This window comes from Chiroxiphia lanceolata, chromosome 33 (genome assembly GCF_009829145.1).
Source record: "Chiroxiphia lanceolata isolate bChiLan1 chromosome 33, bChiLan1.pri, whole genome shotgun sequence".
Lineage (NCBI taxonomy): Eukaryota > Metazoa > Chordata > Aves > Passeriformes > Pipridae > Chiroxiphia > Chiroxiphia lanceolata.
Genome location: NC_045669.1, coordinates 240,336 through 262,867, shown reverse-complemented (window position 1 = coordinate 262,867; position 22,532 = coordinate 240,336). Strand labels below are relative to the sequence as shown.

The window sequence follows — 22,532 nt, the reverse complement described above, 5'->3', positions numbered from 1 at the left end:
GCAGGACCTGGCACTTGACCTTGTTGAACCTCATCCCGTTGGAATCAGCCCAACTCTCCAACCTATCCAGGTCCCTCTGCAGAGCCCTCCTACCTTCCAGCTGATCGACACTCCCCCCCAGCTTGGTGTCATCTGCAAACGTGCTGATGATGGACTCAATCCCCTCATCTCATCATGGCCAGTCTTCGCGAACGAAGACTTGGGAAAGGTCTCCACCCACATTTGTTACAAGCGCACTGGTGATACAGGGCTTTGCAAATGTGGGTAAGGCCTTTGAGCCTGCACAATGGATATTTTAGGTGAGACACAGTGTGCACTGAACTGAGCCCACCCTTTAATCCTAAGGTTTATCTGCTGGGGCCGAGGTAGCTTGGACGGTGGCAGCGAGGTCCTCAGGACGTAGGTTTGTTTAGAGTGGCCTACTCTTAGACAGATGGCCAGCACTGGGCCCAGGGCAGGGCAGGGCCATCCCTGGGGACAGGGGCACTGGGGCAGCTGTGTCCCAGGGCCAGCCCAGTGTGGAGCCAGAGCCCTGCTGGGTTGCCAGTCCCTGGCCCCCCCTGCCTGGACCAGCTCAGCAAAGTGGGGCCCGGCTGATGCGGGAGGACACGGTGTGCCCAGCTGGGACAGGGGCAGGGCCAGCAAAGGGCATCTGCCCCTCTGGGCTCTGCTCGGGGAGGGCGTGGCTGGGCCTGCACCACTTGGGGGCTGCAGTGCCCGCAAATGGGCTGGAGCCGGGCACTGCCACCACCCCAGCACTTCCCTGGGCCCAGCCCTTGTCTGCCAGGGCCAGCATTGCCCAGTGCTCCCCAGTGCCTGCCCAGACTGGAGATCCCAGTCACCCGGCTGTGCCCATTGCCTGTCAGCCCCTTTATCTCCCAGCTCCCTGTTTCCCTGACCCCGGGGTCCTGGTGCCCCAAGAAGGGGGTCAGTGCCAGCCTTGCCCGCAGAGACTGGGGAACATCGTCCTCTGTGACATCACGTACTACATGAGACATCACATTGTCTCGGTGACATCACATCTTCTGCTGTGACATCACATCCTCCTCTGTGAATCACATCCTTCACATCCTTTGACATCAGATCCTCATCTGTGACATCACATCTTTCCTGTGACATCACAGCTTCCTGTGACACCACATCCTTCCTGTGATATCAGATCCTTCACTGTGACATCACATCCTCCTCTGTGACAGCACATTGTTCGCAGAGTGCCTGTGACATCAGATCCTCCTTTGTGACATCACGTCCTACCCGTGACATCACATCGCCCCTGTGACATCACATCCTCCTCTGTGACATCACATCCTCCTGTGGCATCACATCCTACCTGTGACATCACATCCTCCTCAGTGACATCATATCCTTCCTGTGACATCACATCCTCCTCTGTTACATCACATCCTTCACATACTTCCTTTGACATCACATCCTTCTCTGTGACATCACATCGTCCCTGTGACATCGCATCCTTTTCTGTCACATCACACTCTTCACATCTTTCCTGTTCCATCACATCCTCCCTGTGACATCACATCCTCTTCTGTGACATCACATCTTTCCTGTGAAATCACAACTCCCCTGTGACATCACGTCCTCCCTGTGACATCACATCCTCCTCTATGACTGTCGTGTTTTGAGACCCCTAGAATCCAATTCCCGGATCCAAGCACCCCTCCCACATCTCACCCCAGTGTGAGATGGTTTTCCCAGACACAACGCAAGACTCAATATGGGATCAAGGGAATTATATCACAATCACTACACAAATAACTATTATAATACATCATATACATAATCCTAACTATCTCTCCTATGAGAAATCAGTATTTACATTGGATCAAATCTCTTCTCTCTCCAATAAACGTTCAGAAGGGAAGAAACAAAAGATCCTTTCCACTCATGAGCAGCAGTGTCTCTCTTCTTCCATACCGCAGCTGTAGCTGGATTGTTGTAGCTGGATCCCTTTCCAATAGACACCAGAGGGGTCTCCTCTCACCCCTCTCGGCTCTTCGACTCCAATCGAAGGTCTCTCTCTCTCTTCCGTGGGTTGCAATAGCAGGAACAGTCTCGCCTCACCATGTTATATCAGGAAGTGCCAGGGGCTTTGTGACGGTCCCTTTCCTCAGGGGATTCAAGCTCCCCTGAGTCAGAACGTTAGGGCAGCTTTCAGTTGAAAGTCTTTGCCTCAAGCGGTCCATCAGAGCTCCTGTGCTCTGTCTCAGGCTGCCAGCTGGGCAGCAGCGGGGGGGCGAGGCCCTCCTCCGCATTCCTTCTGCCTGTCCCAGTCCAGCTCCGGGATGTCTCCGAGCTCTCAGCTCCTCTCTCTCCGGTGCTGCTGCATTCCAAGACTCCCCTCAAGTGGGAGTCCACCGCCTCCTCCTCTCTGGGAGGTCTCAGAGGGGTTTTGGGGAATTTTGGATTCAGTTCTTACCCCAAACTCTGTCTCTGGAGAGCTTAGTCTTGCTCTGTTGCCGGCTCTCTCTCTCCTTCAGACATCTCTCTGTCTCTCTGCTTAATTGCATGCTTGTTTCTGATCTCCTTGGCTTTCTGCCATAGTTTCTATGACCCCAGTCGGGGGCTGGGGGGCCGTGGCCCCCCAGTGGGGCTCCTGCCCCCTCTCCTCATGGCTTCAGAACATAGTCACTTCTTCTCCAACAACTGCATCATCCTCCTTTCCCAGTCTGATGTGATATGTTTAATTTTGCAGGAGTGCTGATTGGGTCAACACCAAGAGAGACACCACCCCCTCGGGGGTTACCATTTTTTAAACTCCAGGGGGAAAACCACAGTGACATCACATCCTTCACATTCTTGCTGTGACATCACATCCTTCCTGTGACATCACAGTTCCCCGTGACATCACATCCTCCTCTGGGACGTCATATCCTTTCTGTGACATCACATCTCCGCTATGACATGACAGTTCCCCTGTGACATCACAGTTTTCCTGTGATGTCACCTCCTCCTCTGTGACATCACATCTCCTCTGTGACATCACAGTTCCCTTGTGACATCACATCCTTCCTGTGACATGATGTCCTCCCTGTGACATCACACCTTCTCTGTGATGTTGCATCCATCATGTTACATCACACCTCCCCTGTGACATCACAGTTCCCCTGTGACATCAAATCCTCCTCTTTGATATCACATCCTCCCTGTGACATCACATCCTCCCTGTGACATCACATTCATCATATGACATCACATCCTTTCTGTGGTATTATAACATCCCTCTTACGTCACGTCCTTGTTGTGACATCAGATCTCTCCTGTGACATCACACCCCTCCCATGACATCACATCTCCCCTGTGACATCAAAGCTCCCCTGTGACATCAAAGCTCCCCTGTGACATCACATTCATCACTGTGGGGACTGTGGGGGACTGGGGGACACTGAGAGTGACTGGGGAGGACTGGGGGGACTGGGAGGGATTGAGAGGGATGGGGAAGTGACTGGAAGAGACTGGGTGAGACTAGGGGGAACTGGGGGGGAATGGATTAGGGGATGTGGTGATGTCATGGGGGCATCGTGAGGTCATGGGGGCATGGGGATATCATAGGGAAATGCCCTGATGTCATAGGGAATGTGGTGATGTCATAGGGAAGGTGGTGATGTCATAGGGGAATGTAGTGATGCCATAGTAGGCACAGTGATGTCACAGGGGACCATGGTGATGTCATGGGGGAGCATGGGGATATCATAGGAGAACGTGGTGATGTCTGAGAGGAACATGGTGATGTCACAGGGAGCATGGTGATGTCATAGGGAAGATGGTGATGTCATGGGGAATGTGGTGATGTCATAGAGGGCAGGGTGATGTCATAGGGAAGGTGGCGATGTCATAGGGGAGTATGGTGATGTCATAGGGGAATGTGGTGATGTCATAGAGGAGTGTGCGGATGTCATAGGAAACGTGGTGATGTCACAGGGGAATGTGATGATGTCATAGGAGAACACAGTGGTATCATAGGGGAACGCAATGATGTCACAGGAGAATGTGCTCATGTCATAGGGAGTGTACTGATGTCATAGGGGAACATAGTGACATCACAGGGGAACTCACTGACGTTTGGGGGTAGCTGTGTGATGACATCACTCTGTGTGTCGATGACATCACTGCGGCTGTCGATGGTGTCGCGGTGACATCACGGTGACATCACCCAGGTGCAGATCGACACCCTGAACCCGCAGTGGAGCTCCTCGCTGGCCCTGGGGGTCACGGGGACCCCCCTGGGCCCTCCCCCCTCCCCGCCTGCGCCATGGTCTCAAGCACCTGGTCTGGAATGGTCAGAGAACCCACAAAATAACCCCCCAAACCTCCCCCCCCGGGACCCCCAAACCACCCCTGGCATCTCCAAACCTCTCCTGGGACCCCCAACCCCCCCGGGACCCCCAACATCCACCAGGGACCCCCAACCTCCTCCACCCCCATACTGGATCCTGCAGAGGAGAGGGGGTCTTACACAATGCCAGGAAGGTCAGGGGGACCATCAAAAACACCCCCTGAACCCCCCCCCATGCGCCCCAAACCACCCCTTGGACCCCAAACTAACCCGACCCCCCTGGGACCCCCAACATCCACCAGGGACCCCCAACCCCTTCACCCCCAGACTGGATCCTGCAGAGGAGGGGGGTCTTCCACAAGGCCAGGAAGGTCAGGGAGCTGCCTTACTCCCAACGCTGAAGAAACAAATGCCTTGCTGCTTAAAGATACCAAGTCTCTGAGCAGTTCTGTCATTCCAAGGTTTTTCGGCATCAGTTCATATCCCCCCTTGGAGTCTGTTTTGCCTGTGAAGGTGATCAGGAAGTGACCTCTGCCAGCTCTTGCCTCATGAATCCAGGCAGGGCCAACCCACTACACCTGCTGTCTGTGCCCTGTGACTGGACCTGGTGACAACCCCTCTGCCACCCACCACCACAGCAATAATTCCTCCCGTCAGACCCCAAAGCCAAACCCCAAAACCGCCGAGCGCCGGCAGCGCCGGGAGCCAGACCCAGCAAAGGGCTCCTGCCCCTGCGCTCTCCCGGCGGGCGGGAGAAGCCGTGCCTGGAGCCACTCGCTTTGCGCTGGGCTCTGCTGCCTCTGCCCCTTCCTACCACCCCACCTGCTTTTTGACAAACCTATTTCTTGATCCTGAAATGTGGGGTCAGGGCGCGATGGTGTTGCCAGGTCTTCCCGACTCCTTTTGTTTCTCAGCTCTACCTGGCTCCGGGGCACGGCTCGGACTTTGGCTCTCCCCGGCTCTTTTTGGCCTTCGGGTCTCCCCGGCTCCTTCCAGTCCTCAAGAGTTCACAGTGACATCGCTTTGGGGTCCTTTGATATCGGCCCAATGCTGCTCCTCTGTGGCACAGCGGGGCCTCCTGGAGCCACGGGGACATTGGGACACTCCAGGGACACATGGAATCAAGGCTGCCCCTTGACCCTGCGGGACCTCCTGGTGCCCTGAGACACCTCTGACACTTCCTGGCCTCTGGATGGCAAGGAGGAGCCTGTGACAATGCAGGGCCTCAGGGACCCAAAGGCACCCTGTGACACTGGGGCACCTCGTGGTTATCGGTCTCTTCTGACAGTTCTGTGCAACCACAGAGAGACAAAACAGGGGAACCTGAGCGTGTTGATCCAAACGATTCCCATCTCACCTGAAGATGTCCCTGCTAACAAAGGTCCTGTGTGTTCCCTCTGCTCTCTGGGCACTTGCATCCTTTGAGAGCTGCCCATCGCTCCGGTAGCCAAGAGCACAGGGCGGGGGATCCCCTGGAGGGGGAGCAGAGACATCTTTCCTAGATCACCTTGCTCAGAGCCCCATCCAACCTGGCCTTGAATGTTTGCAGGGATGGGGCATCCACCACCTCCCTGCAGATGTCTTCCTGTGTTTCATTCTCATCATCAAATATTTCTTCCCTCTCTCTATTTTGAACCTCCCCTCTTTTGGTTTAACTCCCTCACCCCCTGTCCTACTGAACCCTTTGCCCACATGTCTCTAAAACGCTGCCTTGAAGTACTGGAAGGCCCCAAGGAGGTCTCCCCACAGCCTTATCTTCTGCAGGCTGAAGAGTCCCCACTCTCTCAGCCTGTCTCCATCAGAGAGGTGCTGCAGCCCTGGGATCCCCTGGGTGACCTCCTCTGGAAGTGCCCCAAGAGGTGCGTGTCTTTGCTGTGCTGAGGAGCCCATGGAGCTGCAGGAGATGCCAGGGTTGGCAGGGGAATCCCCCCAAGCCATTGCTGTGGCAATGGATTTGCCATATGCAGGATGGAAGAAGTCCTGTCAGAGATGGATTGGTGAGGAGAAAGAGGAAAACAGTTCAAATGTTATAGAAACAGAAGGTTTTAACGTGGTTTAAACAGGTTTCAAAATGGTTTTTTGTATTTTCTGCAAGGTTACTGTTTCTTCTTCCCGACACCCCCTGTGAGGTACTTGTCTTTCATAGAAGGTGTCCTGGGAAAGTGTTCTGAGGTGTTTCTTATTGGTCCCTGTTAACCCCTTCCTGTTGGCTGTTGACCCCTTACCTGATTGGTTTTTTCTGTGCCCCTGAACTTGTGATTGGCCCCCTTTTGACCCTCCTAAAAACTTTAGAAACCCCTTCCCCCCAGTAAACTTTCTCTTTCGTCCGTCCCTCCCTAGTGGTCTGTGTGCTCCTTGCGGGGTCGCCGGCCACGTGCTGGGGCAGGGGGAAGGGCATTCACCGCGCAGGTAATGGGGCTAGCAGCCTAAGGCCTGGAGGTCTCCCCCATCCCACTAATCCATCATACATTGCCATTGCAGGTGGGTGCGTTGCAGACAGCCAGAGGAGCCCAGAGCTGGAGGCAGCACTGCAGGAGGGGTCTCAGCTGAGCAGAGCAGAGGGGCAGAACCCCCCCTCCCCTGCTGCCCACGCTGTGGGATGAGCCCAGGACACGGGGGGTTGTGGACTATGAGTTCCCATTGCTGGCTCCCATCCTGCTTTTCATCCCCCACTATCCCCATGGCCTTGGATGCAGGGCTGCTCTCCATCCCTTCAGCCCCGAACCTGTCCCTTGAGATCTGGGGGCATTTGACACCCACTGGCTCCTTTGATCCCCTTTTCCATCCCTCCCAGAGCACAGGGAAGGACTGAGGGACCTTGGCCGATTGTCCCTGACCCTCCCCTGCCCCGACACCAAGCTGTGCTCCTTGGGGACGGTGCTTGGACAGCCCCAGTCAGACCCTGTTTCCCGCTGTGCCCCCAAACCACCGGGTGCCCCAGGGGACGTGGGAACACACATGGACACGGGAAGGCACCCGTGGATGTGGGAACACACACACACAGACAGACATAGAGCATTTGTTTTGCTGCAGGGGTTTATTGATTATTGCAGGGAAATTGCCAGGGCACCCAGGGGATCAGGGGGGTCCTCCAGGGATGATCATCTCCTCATGCTGCTGGAGGGGGACAGGACACGGGTGTCACCACCACTTCCAGTCCTGAAAGACAGAGCCCCAAACCTCACCCCCGGTGTCCACTGGGACATGGGAGGGGCCTTGTCCCCACCCCGTCTGTCTGCAGGGAGCTGGGGCAGGAGAAGGGAATTGGATGCTGAGATCCATGTGGCCCCCAGAGCCCCTGAGCCCGGGATGCTCTGACACCTCCCCGAGCCCCTCCCTGCCCTCCCGCTGACCCTGGGGGTCTGCAGAGCCCCCAGTGCAAGGCAAGGCTTGGGGGCAGCTCTGTCCAGCTGCCCCGGGACACGGAGCAGGGACAGCCCCCTGCGTGTCCCTCTGCTGTCCCCAAGCTCTGCCCACTGCAGAGGGCTCAGGGACCCCCCAGGGCCCTGCCAGGCTCCTTTGGGGGGCTGAGGACCCTCCGATATTTCTCACCTGGACATGCAGAGAGGCAGCCGAGCGTCACTGGCGCTGCAGCTCCACTTGGTCAGCCACAGGGGGCTGGGGACAAAGGCAGGGTTAGAGACACACTGGGGTGAACTGGGGCAAACTGGGCTGGACTGGGACACACATGGCAGGACTGGGACACACTGGGGTGGACTGGGACACACTGGACTGGACTGGGGCACACTGGGCTTTACTGGGACACACTGGGATGTACTGGGACACACTGGGCTGGACTGGGACACACTGGGATGCCGGGGAGGGTTGTGACCATGAGAGGGGATGGTCTGAGCCCAGCAGAACTCGGGGTACCCACCTCAGACCTCTTCACTCGATGGACATCCATGCCTCCCTGGAGAGAGAGCGTGAGATGTCACTGGTCACTGGGGTGTCCCAAGGCCCAGGAGGGATGGGGGGACTACATTTCCCCCCATTTCCCACACTGAGGACATCCCAACTCCAGGACTTACCCCGACACATCCACCTCCTCCTTGTCCGGCAAGTGGCTGGGGAAGGAGAGCAAAGGTTTAAGTAGGATTGGCCCCTGTGGGGCTGGGGGAGGGACACGGGTGTCCCCAGACCCCCAAGGCCTCAGTTGGCCCTGGTCTGAGAGGGAAAATGACTTCTGCTCCCCCCAGGCCCACTGCACCCAGTTTCCCCTGGGATCCCTGTTCCTGCAGGGCCCAGGGTGGGGATGGAGACAAGGAGAGCCAGGGGAATTCAGGACCTGCAGGGAGGGTGGAAGGGAGGAGGAGTGGACCCAAAGAGGGTGAAGTGGGGGGAATTGGAGACCCCAGAGGATGGGAATTGGGGTGTGGAAGGGATGGGACTGTGGGGGATGTGGGGGAGGAGGAAGGGATTCCAGTGGAGGAGACACGGGGAATGAAGCAGGGCAGGGGTGGGGGCAGAAGAAATGGGGAGGAGGAGAAAACTGGACGGGACTGGGAGCAAGTTTGGGACTGAGGGGTCAGGGAAGGGGATTTCTGGACACGAGTCTCGTGGGCAATGGGAAAGGGGAAGGATTAGAGGAGAAAGAAGGGAAGAAATGGTGTGGGAATGATGCCCTGTGTGTGTGTGGTGGGGTGGACTGGGGTGTGTGGGAATAGAGTGGGGGCCCTGAGGAAGGGGCCTCCCCGGTGCACACTGGGGTGGACTGGGGAGCACTGGGATGCCCTGGAGGGTGGTGGCCACCAGAGGGGAGGGTCTGGGCCCAGCACAAGCCCTGGTACCCACCGGGCCGCCGATCACGCCTGCCTGTAGAGAGACAAGGAGACGTCACTGGTCACTGGGGTGTCCCCAGTGCCAGGAAGGGATGGGGGCCCAAAGTGCCCCCCCCAGTTCCCACACTGGGTGCCCCCAAACTCTCAGACTTACCTCCCCACATTGGACGCCGCCGGCCTGAACGGGCTGCAGGAGGAGAGCAAAGGTTTGGTTGGGGTTGGCCTTGTGGGGCTGGGGGGACACGGGTGTCCTCACCCCCTCCAACCCCGGCTGCCCCCTGGGCTGAGCGGGGCTCTGTGGGATTGTGGCTCCCAGGCAAGTTGGGGACACCAGTGCAGGGGGAAAGGCAAGGGATCAAGGGCAAAGCCTGGAGGAAAGGCCCTGGGAATGGGCCATGGCAGGGCATTTCCCAGTTGGTGCCTCTTCAACCTGGCCAGGCCTTGTCCCACTTGAGCCCAGTGTGGAGCTTGGACCTGTTTGTCCTCCTTGGACTCCAGTGGGGCTTGGTCCAGTTCCACCCAGTTTGGGTTGGGCCTTTGCCTTGGCTGGGAAAGAGAGGAGATGGTGGGGAGATGCCCCAGGGAACCAAGAGGATGGGATGGGGAGGCCCAAAAAGGTGGGATTTGGGGTCAGAAAGCGCAGGAAGGATTGGGACTGTGCCAGGAGGGAGCCAGGTGCAAGCATCCCGTGAGGAAGTGGAGCTGCAGCAGCAGGAGCTGAATTGTAGGAAGGGGAAAGAGAGAGGGAATTGTGGCCAGAAGAAAGTGGGCTGGCCCGGGGCTGGGGGTGCTGGGGAGTGCTGGGGGAGCCCCTGGATTGGGAAGGGGCCCATCCCTGAGCCCATGGCCGTGGCATGGGGGCCTCACCTTGGCATCTGCCGGGGGGCTCAGCAGGATGGTGAAGAGCAGGGCCACGCTGAGCACAGCGACCTTCATCTTCCTCTGGGCCTGGGCAGCGCTGGCTGAGGCTGCACAAGGGCAGGAGCATATTTATCCCTGCCGGGACTCCTCCCTGCCCCCTCCCCGAGAGCCCCTGGGGCAAAGCCCGGCTGGGCACAGCCCCCAGCCCTGGCCACAAGCCCAGCCCTGGCACAGAGTCCATCCCGCCTGCGGCACCCATCCAGTCACCTTCCCCGGCATCCCTCCAGCTTCCTGCACGGGGCAGCTGCCCCTGGAAGGGCCCAGGCACCTGCGGGTGCCAAGGGGGTGGGCAGGGAACTGAAAGCAGCTGCATACCCTGTGGGGACAATCCCACAACAACACAATCCATCCTCCAACAGCCCCGAAAGCCTGATCCCCCCATGTCCTCCTGCCCATCCCTTCCCAGAGCTTTCCCTCTGGGACACCCCAGAGTTCAGCCCAACCCCAAACCCGGCGTGTCTGAGCACAATTGTCCCTGTTCCTATTCCAGCCCCTTGGTTGAACGTGGGGCTGGCACTGGCCCCCTTCTTGGGGCACCAGGACCCCGGGATCAGGGAAACCGGGAACTGGGAGATAAAGGGGCTGACGGGCAATGGGCACAGTCGGGTGACTGGGATCTCCAGTCTGGGCAGGCACTGGGGAGCACTGGGCAATGCTGGCCCTGGCACACAAGGGCTGGGCCCAGGGAAGTGCTGGGGTGGTGGCAGTGCCCGGCTCCAGCCCATTTGCGGGCACTGCAGCCCCCAAGTGGTGCAGGCCCAACCACGCCCTCCCCGAGCAGAGCCCAGAGGGGCAGATGCCCTTTGTTGGCCCTGCCCCTGTCCCAGCTGGGCACACCGTGTCCTCCCGCATCAACCGGGCCCCGCTCTGCTGAGCTGACCCAGGCAGGGGGGGCCAGGGACTGGCAGCCCAGCAGGGCTCTGGCTCCACACTGGGCTGGCCCTGGGACACAGCTGCCCCAGTGCCCCCGTCCCCAGGGATGGCCCTGCCCTGCCCTGGGCCCAGTGCTGGCCCTCAGCAGGATGGCACCTTCCTGCCCCACTCTCCCTCCCTGCCCACCCGCCTCAGAGGCCCCTCTGTGCTGGGACCCCCGTGGGCAGAGATCAAGGACAGGCACTGAGCGGGGGCTCCCGGCACCTGACACAACCTCAATTCTCCACTCACCTTTGGCCACATTTCCGCAACACCTTCCATCCTTACGGGCCCCTGACCAGACACAAGAGACCATTGTGGGGCAGCTGGGAAAACATCTCAGGTCAATGACTTAACTATTTGCCTTGGATTTTCCCCAGGAACCGGCAGTGACCTGGAAGATTTTCCTTTTGCTCCTTTCTGCTTCGTGCCTCGTTTGTTGGATAATTGAGGAACGTTGACTGAGGAGGGGCCCAGGGGAGGTCAAACGGCTCAGGGGGAGCATTTACAGCCCCTGCACCCCAAGGGGATGTGATTGCCTCCACTACAGGGAATTCCATCTCATCCTGGGCACCTCTTCCAATGGCAGTTTGCAAGATCTTTCTCAAAGTCATTCCTGTCCCTCCCTCTCTGCAGGAGACGCCTCCAGAGGCTGAGGACTGCTGCCTCCTTCCCAATCCCGCTGTCCGTGCCCTTATCCCCAGCAAGGAATTCCCAACTGGACTCCACACCCTCCAATTCCTCACTCCTGACCCCAATATCCGACATCTTCCTTAATGTTGGAGGCCAAGGCATGGAGGGCACCCTGAGCCCGTGACACTGAGCTGAGCAGGGCAGGTGACACACCTGGGGGACAGGATGGCATCCAGGGGGACCTGGATAAGCCAGAGAAATGTTCCCAGAGTGTGGAGAGAGAGATAAGGCTAAAAGTTAACATAGAAGAGGAATTAGAGAGGAAAACCAGCTGCTGCTTCCCAAACAGCAAAGAGACTCCAGCTGCTACTTCCCGACTGGGATAAGGTCACGATGCCCCACAAAGCTCCCCAGGCACCCAGAAACAATTGTAGCACTTCTCAGTAGAAACCCTCAAACTCCTCCTAAACCTAAAGAAAGAGCATAAAAGATGGTTGGAAATGGGGAAAGAATTGGAGGGACATTTCCACTGAAACTTCTGGGATCAACGGAGGGGTTGAACCTGCCTTCCTCCCCCTCAGGGACGCCTGTGCTGGGTGGGAAGTGTCAGCTCTGCGTGTTAGTCACTGCTTGGAAGGACTAGAGCTGGCTTTTGCTTCCTAATGTATTTGTAGATTGGTTTGGTTTAGAGGTTGTGCTTTACTTTGCTTTAACAACAATTTTGACATTGTTTGAAGTGTGTTTTTGCAGTCAGACCCTGTTCCTGAGCACCAGGAACCTTTAACCTGTGCCAATTTGTATTAAAAAAGAGTGTTATTCCTCAGACTGTTGGAGGGAGTCCTTTATAAAGGTGCTGCCAGTTTTGTCAATGCTGGAGTAACTGGTGGAAATATCCACTGAGGGGTTTTCCTTTGGCTGTGACGTGTCAGTGCCCAAAAAGGGCCCTGAAATTCCCCCCACCTCATTGTGGATCTGTTTGGTGGAGGGTCCCTGGGTGGAATATGGGACAGACTAGATGAGACTGACAGGGTTTTGTTTTTCCCTGGGGCACCACCAGACAAACAAATCTCCAAGAGTCGGGTGAATTCCCCTTCCCCCCGTTTCCCGGCACACACGGGAATCTGCTGAGGTTGGACAAGACCAAGGTGGTGCAGCCAGGTCAGGGCAACCCCCGGGATCGGTGCAGGCTGGGGGAGGAAGGGATGGAAGTCCCTGCTGGGAGAGGGCTCTGGGGGTGCTGGTGGGTGACAAATGGGACACGAGCCAGCCCGGAAACCCCCCGTGTGCGGGGCTCATCCCGGGGGCAGGGGAGGAGGGGAATGTGCCCCTCTGCTGCCCTCAGGTGAGACCCCACCTGCAGTGCTGCCTCCAGCTCTGGGGGCCCAGATCAGGAGGAATGGACCTGTTGGAGTGGATCCAGAGGAGGCCACAAAGATGCTCTGAGGGCTGGAGCCCCTCTGCTCTGGGACAATTGGGTTTGTTCAACCTGGAGAAGAGAAGGCTCCAGAGAGGCCTTAGAGCCCCTTCCAGTGCCTCGAGGGGCTCCCAGAGAGCTGCCGAGGGATTTTGGACAAGGACCTGTAGGGATGGGAGAAGGGGGAATGGTTTCCCACTGACAGAGGGCAGGTTTAGGGGGATATTGGGAAGAAGGTTTTCCCTGTGAGGGGGGAGACCCTGGCACAAGTTGCCCTGAGAAGCTGTGGCTGCCCCATCCCTGGAAGTGTCCAAGACCAGGATGGATGGGGCTTGGAGTAACCTGGTCTAGTGGAAGGTGTCCCTGCCCATGCCAGGGGGTGGCACAGGATGAGCTTTAAGGTCCCTTCCCACCCAAACCAATCCATGATTCCATGATTCTGTGCTGAGACAAGTCCCTGTTGTGGGCAGTGACTGTAAACCAGTCCATTATCCCAGTGAAAACCAGGACAACAGGACAGAGACCTCCGGCTGAGTTTCATTCTCTCCAACCTCATGTAGCTACTGAGGGACTCTGGGAAATCGAGGACATGAGGATGTCACAGAGAAGGATATGATGTCACAGGGATGATGTGACGTCAGAGAGGAGGATGAGATGTCACAGACAGGATGTGATGTCCCAGGGGAGAATGTGATGTCTCAGTGGAGGATGTGATGTCACAGAAAGGATGCGAAGGATGTGAAGTCACAGAGGAGGATGTGATGTCATAGAGGATGGATGTGATCTCACAAGATGAATGCGATGTCACTTGAAGGATGTGATGTCTCAGAGGAGAATGTGATGTCTCAGAGGAGGATGTGATGTCACAGATGAGGATGTGATGTCACTGAAGAGGACGTGATGTCACAGCAAGAATGTGAAGGATATGATGTCACAGGGAGGATATGAAGGATGTGATGTCACAGAGGAGAACGTGATGTCACAGGGACAATGTGATGTCAGAGAGAGGATGTGATGTCAGAGAGAGGATGTGATGTATCGGATGATGATTTGATGTCACAGGAAGGATATGAAGGATGTGATGTCACAGAGGAGGATGTGAGCACAGCAGACATGGGATGTCATATGTCAGATGTTATGTCATATAGGACCCTTGATGTCACAAGAGGAGCTGTGATGTCTTGGGGAGGATGTGATGTCACAGGGGAGATGTGATGTCACAGGAAGGATGTGGTGTCATAGAGGAAGAGGTGATGTCGCTGGGATGATGTGATGTCATAGGAAGGATGTGAATGATGTGATGTCAGAGAAGAGGATGTGATGTCACGGGGAGGAGGTGATTTTACGGGGAGGAGGTGATGTCACAGAGGAGGATGTGATGTCGTAGGAAGGATATGAAGGATGTGATGTCACGGGGAGAATGTGATGTCACAGTGGAGGATGTGATGTCACAGAAAGGATGTGAAGGATGTGATGTCACAGGGAGGATGTCATATAAAAGATGTTACATCATTGGGGACCTTTGATGTCACAAGAGAAGCTGTGATGTCTTGGGGAAGATGTGATGTCACAGGGGAGATGTGATGACACAGGATGGATGTGATGTCATAGAGGAGGATGTGATGTCACAGGGAATATGTGATTTCATGGGAAGGATGAGAATGATGTGATGTCAGGGAGGAGGATGTGATGTCACGGAGAGGACGTGACGTCACAGAGAAGGATGTGATGTCACAGTAAGAATGTGAAGCATGAGATGTCACAGAGGAGGATGTGATGTCGCAGGAAAGTTGTGAAGGATGTGATGTCACAGAGTAAGACGTGATGACAAAGGGGAGTTGGGATGTCATAGCAGATATATGTTGTCACAAGGACAATGTGATGTCACAGGAAGTATGTGAGGTCGCAGAGGAGGATGTGATGTCATGGGGAGGATGTGATATCCCAAAGGAATATGTGATGTCACAGGGAGGATGTGATGTCACACCAGAGGATGTGATGTCGCAGGAAGGATGTTAAAGATGTGATGTCACAGGGGAGGTGGGACGTCATAGGAGATATATGTGATGTCACAGAAAGTATGTGATGTCACAGGAGGATGTGAAGTCATGGGGAGGATGTGATATCACAGGGGAGGATGTGATGTCACAGTGGAGAATGTGATGTCACAGGAAGAACGTGAAGGATGTCGTCATAAAGGAGGATGTGATATCACAGGAAGGATGTGATGTCAGAGGGAGAACGTGAAGTCATCAGGGGAGGATGTGATGTCACTGGAATGATGTGATGTCCCAGAGGAGGATGTGATGTCACAGGAAGGATGTAAAGGATGTGATTTCAGAGGAAGGTTGTGATGCCAAAGCGTGGATGTGATGTCACTGAGAAGGATGTGATGTCACGGGAAGATTGTGATGTCGCAGTGGAGACTGTGATGTCACAGAGGCCTATGTGATGTCACAGGGAGAATATGAAGGATGTGATGTCACAGGGAGGATGTGATGTCACAGTGGAGGATGTGATGTCACAGGAAGGACCTGATGCCAAAAGGGAAGATATGAGGATGTGTGGGCACAGAGGAGGATGTGATACCACAGAAGGGGATGTGAAGGATGTGATGTAACAGAGAAAAAAGTGATGTCATGGGTAGGATGTCATATGATAGATGTTACGTCATAGAGGACCCTTGATGTCACAAGAGGATTTGTGATGTTATGGGTAGGCTGAAATGTCACAGGAGAGATGCGATGTCACAGGAAGGATGTGATGTCACAGAGGAGGATGTGATGTCATAGGGATGATGTGATATCATAGGAAGGATGAGAATGATGTGATGTCAGAGAGGAGGATGTGATGTCACAGGAAGGATGTGATGTCACAGAGGAGGATGTGTTGTAACAGGGAGGATATGATGTCACAGGGAGGATATGAAGGATGTGATATCAAAGGGAGGATGTGATGTCACAAGGAGACATGAAGGATGTGATGTCACCAGAAGGATGTGATGTCACCAGAAGGATGTGATGTCCCAGGGAGGATGTGATGTCACAGGGGAGGATGTGATGTCACAGGGGAGGATGTGATGTAAAAGGGAGGATATGAAGGATGTGATGTCACAGAAAGGATGTGATGTCAAATAGAAGGATGTGACATCACAGAGAAGGACTTGATGTCACTGGGAGGACGGTACGTCACAGGGGAGGATAAGACTGACAGGAAGGATGTGATTTCAGAAATGAGGATGTGATGTCAAAGGAAGGATGTGATGTCACAGAAGAGTATGTGATGACACAGAGAAGGATGAGATGACAGAGGAGGATAGGATTTCAGAGGAAGACTGTGATGTCACAGAGGAGGACGTGATGTCACAGGGATGATGTGATGTCAGAGAGGAGGATGAGATGTCTCAGAGAGGATGTGATGTCACAGCAAGAATGTGAAGGATGAGATGTCACAGAGGAGGATGTGATGTCGCAGGAAGGTTGTGAAGGATGTGATGTCACAGAGCAAGACATGATGTTAAAGAGGAGCTCGGATGTCATAGCAGACACATGTTGTCACAGGGACAATGTGATATCACAGGAAGTATGTGAGGTCGCAGAGGAGGATGTGAAGTCATGGGGAGAATGTGACATATCAAAGGAATATGTGATGTCACAGGGAGGATGTGATGTCACAGGGGAGGATGTGATGTCACAAAGGAGAATGTGATGTCACGGGGAGGATGTGAAGGATGTCGTCACAAAGGAGGATGTGATATCACAGGAAGGATGAGATGTCACAGGGAGAATATGACGTCACAGGGGAGGATGTGATGTCACAGGAAGGATGTAAAGGATGTGATTTCAGAGGAAGGTTGTGATGTCAAAGCGTGGATGTGATGTCACTGAGAAGGATGTGATGTCACAGGAAGATTGTGATGTCACAGTGGGGGTTTTGATGCCACAGAGACCTATGTGATGTCACAGGGAGAATATGAAGGTTGTGATGTCACAGGGAGGATGTGATGTCACAGTGGAGGATGTGATGTCACAGAGGAGGATGTGATGTCACAGGGATGATATGATATCATAGGAAGGATGAGAATGATGTGATGTCAGAGAGGAGGATGTGATGTCACGGAGAGGACGCGACACCACAGAGGAGGATGTGATGTCATATCAAGAATGTGAAGGATGTGATGTCACAGAGAAGCATGTGATGTCGCTGGAGAGTTTTGATGTCACAGGACGGATGTGATGTCACAGAGGATGATGTGATGTCACAGAGAAGGATTATTTGTCACAGGGAGAATATGAAGGCTATAATGTCACAGGAAGGATGTGATGTCACAGAGGAGGATGTGATGTCACAGGGAGGATATGATGTCACAGGGAGGATATGAAGGATGTGATATCAAAGAGAGGATGTGCTGTCACAGAGGAGGATGTGATGCCACAAGGAGACATGAAGGATGTGATGTAACCAGAAGGAAGTGATGTCACAGAGAAGATGTGATGTCACAGGCAGGATGTTATGTCACAGGGGAAGATGTGATATCACAGAGGACGATGTTATGTAACAGGGAGGATATGATGTCACAGGGAGGATATGAAGGATGTGATATTAAAGGGAGGATGTGATGTCACAATGGAGGATGTGATGTCACAATAGGGAATGGGATGTCACAGAAAGGATGTGATGTCAAATAGAAGGACGTGACATCACAGAAAAGGAGGTGATGTCACTGGGAGGACGGTACATCACAGGGGAGGATCAGATTGACAGGAAGGATGTGATTTCAGAAATGAGGATGTGATGTCAAAGGAAGGATGTGATGACACAGAGGAGGATGAGATGACAGAGGAGTATGTGATGTCACAGGAAGGCTGTGAGGTCACAGAGGAAGACGTGATGTCACAGGGATGATGGGACGTCAGAGAGAAGGATGAGATGTCACAGAGAGGATGTGATGTCACAGAGGAGGACATGATGTCACAGGCATGATGGGATGTCGCAGAAGAGGGTGGGATGTCAGAGGGACGATGTGAGGTCACAGAGGAGGATGTGATGTCACGTGGAGGATGTGATGTCACAGAAGAGAACGTGATGTCACAGGGGAGACTGATATCACAGGAAGGATATGAAGGATGTGATGTCACATGGAAACAGGGAGCTGGGAGACAAAGGGGCTGACGGGCAATGGGCACAGCCGGGTGACTGGGATCTCCAGTCTGGGCAGGCACTGGGGAGCACTGGGCAATGCTGACCCTGACAGACAAGGACTGGGCCCAGGGAAGTGCTGGGGTGGTGGCAGTGCCTGGTTCCAGCCCATTTGCGGGCACTGCAGCCCCCAAGTGGTGCAGGCCCAGCCATGCCCTCCCCGAGCAGAGCCCAGAGGGGCAGATGCCCTTTGCTGGCCCTGCCCCTGTCCCAGCTGGGCACACCGTGTCCTCCCGCATCAGCCGGGTCCCGCTCTGCTGAGCTGGCCCAGGCAGGGGGGGCCAGGGACTGGCAGCCCAGCAGGGCTCTGGCTCCACACTGGGCTGGCCCTGGGACACAGCTGCCCCAGTGCCCCTGTCCCCAGGGATGGCCCTCCCCTGCCCTGGGCCCAGCGCTGGCCCTCAGCAGGATGGCACCTTCCCGCCCCACTCTCCCTCCCTCCCCACCCGCCTCAGAGACCCCTCTCTGCTGGGACCCCCGTGGGCAGAGATCGAGGACAGGCACTGAGCGGGGGCTCCCGGCACCTGACACAGCCTCAATTCTCCACTGACCTTTGGCCACATTTCCGCAACACCTTCCATCCTTACGGGCCCCTGACCAGACACAAGAGACCATTGTGGGGCAGCTGGGAAAACATCTCAGGTCAATGACTTGACTCTTTGCCTTGGATTTTCCCCAGGAACTGGCAGTGACCTGGAAGATTTTCCTTGTACCCCTTTCTGCTTCTTGCCTCGTTTGTTTGATAATTGAGGAACGCTGACTGAGGAGGGGTCCAGGGGAGGTGAAACCGCTCAAGAAGGAGACATTTACAGCCGCTCAACACCAATGATCCCACTCTGGACCATCCAAATTGTGGAAGCAGCAGCTCATTGGAAGAGGGAAATGTCCCCAGTTTGGTGTTTGAGAGAGAGATGGACGAGAGAGGTGAGCAGGGTGCCTGAGGTGCAGTTGATCCCTCCTGGACTGTCTCCTTCCTTCCCCCTGAGCAGGACTGGGAGCCCCTGGGGAAATTCCTCTTGTTCCTGCAGTCTCTTCTGTGGAATTTTTCCCACCCTCTGGTTCCAAATGGATTTGGGGTCTGGTCGTTCTCCTCAGGCCGTGACCCGCAGGGAGGTGTTGTGGTGACTCACAGAGGGAAATGGGAGGAGAAAAGGGGGCCCTGTCCTCCCCACATTTATGTCTGCCTTCCCAATTTCCTGGTGACCTTGGCTTCCCAGAGTCCCTCAGTAGCTGCACGAGGGGGGGCAGGACCAGACTCAGCAGGAGGTCTCTGTCCTGTTGTCCTGGTTTTGACTGGGATAATGGACTGGTTTACGGTCACTGCCCATTACAGGGACTTGTCTCAGCACAGAATCATGGAATCATGGATTGGTTTGGGCGGGAAGGGACCTTAAAGCTCATCCTGTGCCACCCCCTGGCATGGGCAGGGACACCTTCCACTAGCCCAGGTTGCTCCAAGCCCTGTTCATCCTGGCCTTGGACACTTCCAGGGATCCAGGGGTAACCACTTCCAGGGATGGGGCAGCAACAGCTTCTCAGGGCAACCTGTGCCAGGGTCTCCCCCCTCACAGGGAAAACTTTCTTCCCAATATCCCCCTAAACCTGCCCTCTGTCAGTGGGAAGCCATTCCCCCTTCTCCCATCACTACAGGTCCTTGTCCAAAATCCCTCGGCAGCTCTCTGGGAGCCCCTCGAGGCACTGGAAGGGGCTCTAAGGCCTCTCTGGTGCCTTCTCTTCTCCAGGCTGAACAATCCCAACTATCCCATCCTGTCCCCAGAGCAGAGGGGCTCCAGCCCTCAGAGCATCTTTGTGGCCTCCTCTGGATCCACTCCAACAGGTCCATTCCTCCTGATCTGGGCCCCCCGAGCTGGAGGCAGCACTGCAGGTGGGGTCTCACCTGAGGGCAGCAGAGGGGTCAGTCCCATCTAGTCTGTCCCATATTCCACACAGGAACCCTCCACCAAACAGATCCACCAGGTGGCGGGGAATTCCAGGGCCCTTTTTCAGGGACTGACACGTCACAGCAAAAGGAAAACCCCTCCGTGGATATTTCCACCAGTTACTCCAGCATCAACAAAACTGGCAGCACCTTTCTTTAGCCCCCACATTCCACAGCATCACACAGAAGAGGATGTTATGTCACAGAGGAGGATGTGATGTCACAGGAAAGATGTGATGTCATATGACAGATGTGAAAACATAGAGGAGGCGTGATGTCACAGGAGAGATATGATGTCATATGATGGATGCGACATCATAGAGGAACTGTGATGTCACAGAAGAGGATGTCATGTCACAGGACATATGCGATGTCACAGAGGAGGATGTGATGTCATAGGAGAGATATGGTGTCATGTGATGGATACGACAACATATCTCTCCTGTGACGTCACATCCTCCACTGTCGCATCATAGAGGACATCATAGAGGAACTGTAGTATCACAGAGAGGATATGATTTCACTGAGGAAGGACGAGATGCCACGTGGGAGGATGTGATGTCACAGAAAGGATGTGATGTCACAGAAAGGATGTGATGTCACAGATGAGGACTGTATGTTGTACAATGGATGTGATGTCACAGAGGAGGATGCGATGTCACAGGAAGGATGTGATGTCATAGAGTAAGATGCGACGTCACAGGAGAGATATGATGTCATATGATGGATGGGACTTCATAGAGGAGCTGTGATGTCCCAGGGAAGATGTGACATCACAGAGGTAGGATGAGATGTCACGGGGGATGCCGGAGTAACTCACGGAAATATCCACTGAAGGGTTTTCCTTTGGCTGTGACGTGTCAGTGCCCGAAAAAGGGCCCTGGAATTCCCCCCACCTCATTGTGGATCTGTTTGGAGGAGGGTTCCTGGATGGAATATGGGACAGACTAGATGGGACTGACAGGGTTTTGTTTTTCCCTGGGGCACCACCAGACAAACAAATCTCCAAGAGTCGGGTGAATTCCCCTTCCCCCCGTTTCCCGGCACACACGAGAATCTGCTGAGGTTGGACAAGACCAAGGTGGTGCAGCCGGGTCAGGGCAACCCCCGGGATCGGTGCAGGCTGGGGGAGGAAGGGATGGAAGTCCCTGCTGGGAGAGGGCTCTGGGGGTGCTGGTGGGTGACAAATGGGACACGAACCAGCCCGGAAACCCCCCGTGTGCGGGGTTCATCCCGGGGGCAGGGGAGGAGGGGAATCTGCCCCTCTGTTGGAGTGGATCCAGAGGAGACCACAAAGATGCTCTGAGGGCTGGAGCCCCTCTGCTCTGGGGACAGGATGGGACAATTGGGATTGTTCAGCCTGGAGGAGAGAAGGCTCCAGAGAGGCCTTAGAGCCCCTTCCAGTGCCTCGAGGGGCTCCCAGAGATCTGCCGAGGGATTTTGGACAAGGACCTGAAGTGATGGGAGAAGGGGGAATGGCTTCCCACTGACAGAGGGTAGGCTTAGAGAGATATTGGGAAGAAAGTTTGCCCTGTGAGGGGGGAGGCCCTGACCCAGGTTGCCCTGAGAAGCTGTGACTGCCCCTGGATCCCTGGAAGTGTCCAAGGTCAGGTTGGACAGGGCTTGGAGTAACCTGGGCTAGTGGAAGGTGTCCCTGCCCATGGCAGGGGGTGGCACGGGATGACCTTTGAGGTCCCTTCCCACCCAAACCAATCCATGGTTCCATGATTCTGTGCTGAGACAAGTCCCTGTTGTGGGCAGTGACTGTAAACCAGTCCATTATCCCAGTCAAAACCAGGACAACAGGACAGAGACCTCCTGCTGAGTTTCGTTCCCTCCAACCTCGTGTATCTACTGAGGGACTCTGGGAAGCCAAACACATGAGGATGTCACAGAGAAGAATGTGATGTCACAGGGATGATGTGATGTCAGAGAAGAGGATGAGATTTCACAGAGAGGATGTGATGTCCCAGGGGATAATGTGATGTCACAGGGAGGATGTGACATCACAGGGGAGGATATGATGTCTCCGTGGAGGATGTGATGTCACAGAAAGGATGTGAAGGATGTGATGTCACAGAGGAGAACGTGATGTCACAGTGGAGGATGTGATGTCACAGAGGAGGATGTGATGTCACGGATGATGATTTGATGTCACAGAAAGGATGTGAAGGATGTGAAGTCACAGAGGAGGATGTGAGTACAGGAGACATGGGTTGTCATATGTCAGATGTTACGTCCTATAGGACCCTTGATGTCACAAGAGGAGCTGTGATGTCTTGGGGAGGATGTGATGTGTCATGGTTTGAGATAGCCCCAAAATCCAATTTCCCTAGCTCCATTCCCCCTCCCACATCTCAACTCAGTGTGAGATGGGTTTTCCAGACAAAACACGCCGGACTCCAAGTGGGGGAAAGGGAATATATTACAATGACTGTACAA

The 22,532-nt window shown here is 55.0% G+C and overlaps 1 protein-coding gene across 1 annotated transcript in view; it reads right to left on the bottom strand.

Annotated features, from left to right (window-relative positions):
- Positions 1 to 7,309: 7,309 nt before the first annotated feature.
- Positions 7,310 to 22,532, bottom strand: part of LOC116779928 (estradiol 17-beta-dehydrogenase 8-like) — a 79,557-nt gene continuing 64,334 nt past the window's right edge. Inside the window, 7 exon segments of the mRNA XM_032674440.1 lie at positions 7,310 to 7,450; positions 7,844 to 7,909; positions 8,169 to 8,204; positions 8,323 to 8,358; positions 9,086 to 9,106; positions 9,227 to 9,259; positions 9,940 to 10,040. Coding sequence (XP_032530331.1) covers positions 7,871 to 7,909; positions 8,169 to 8,204; positions 8,323 to 8,358; positions 9,086 to 9,106; positions 9,227 to 9,259; positions 9,940 to 10,040 — 266 coding nt within the window. The 3' untranslated portion in view covers positions 7,310 to 7,450; positions 7,844 to 7,870.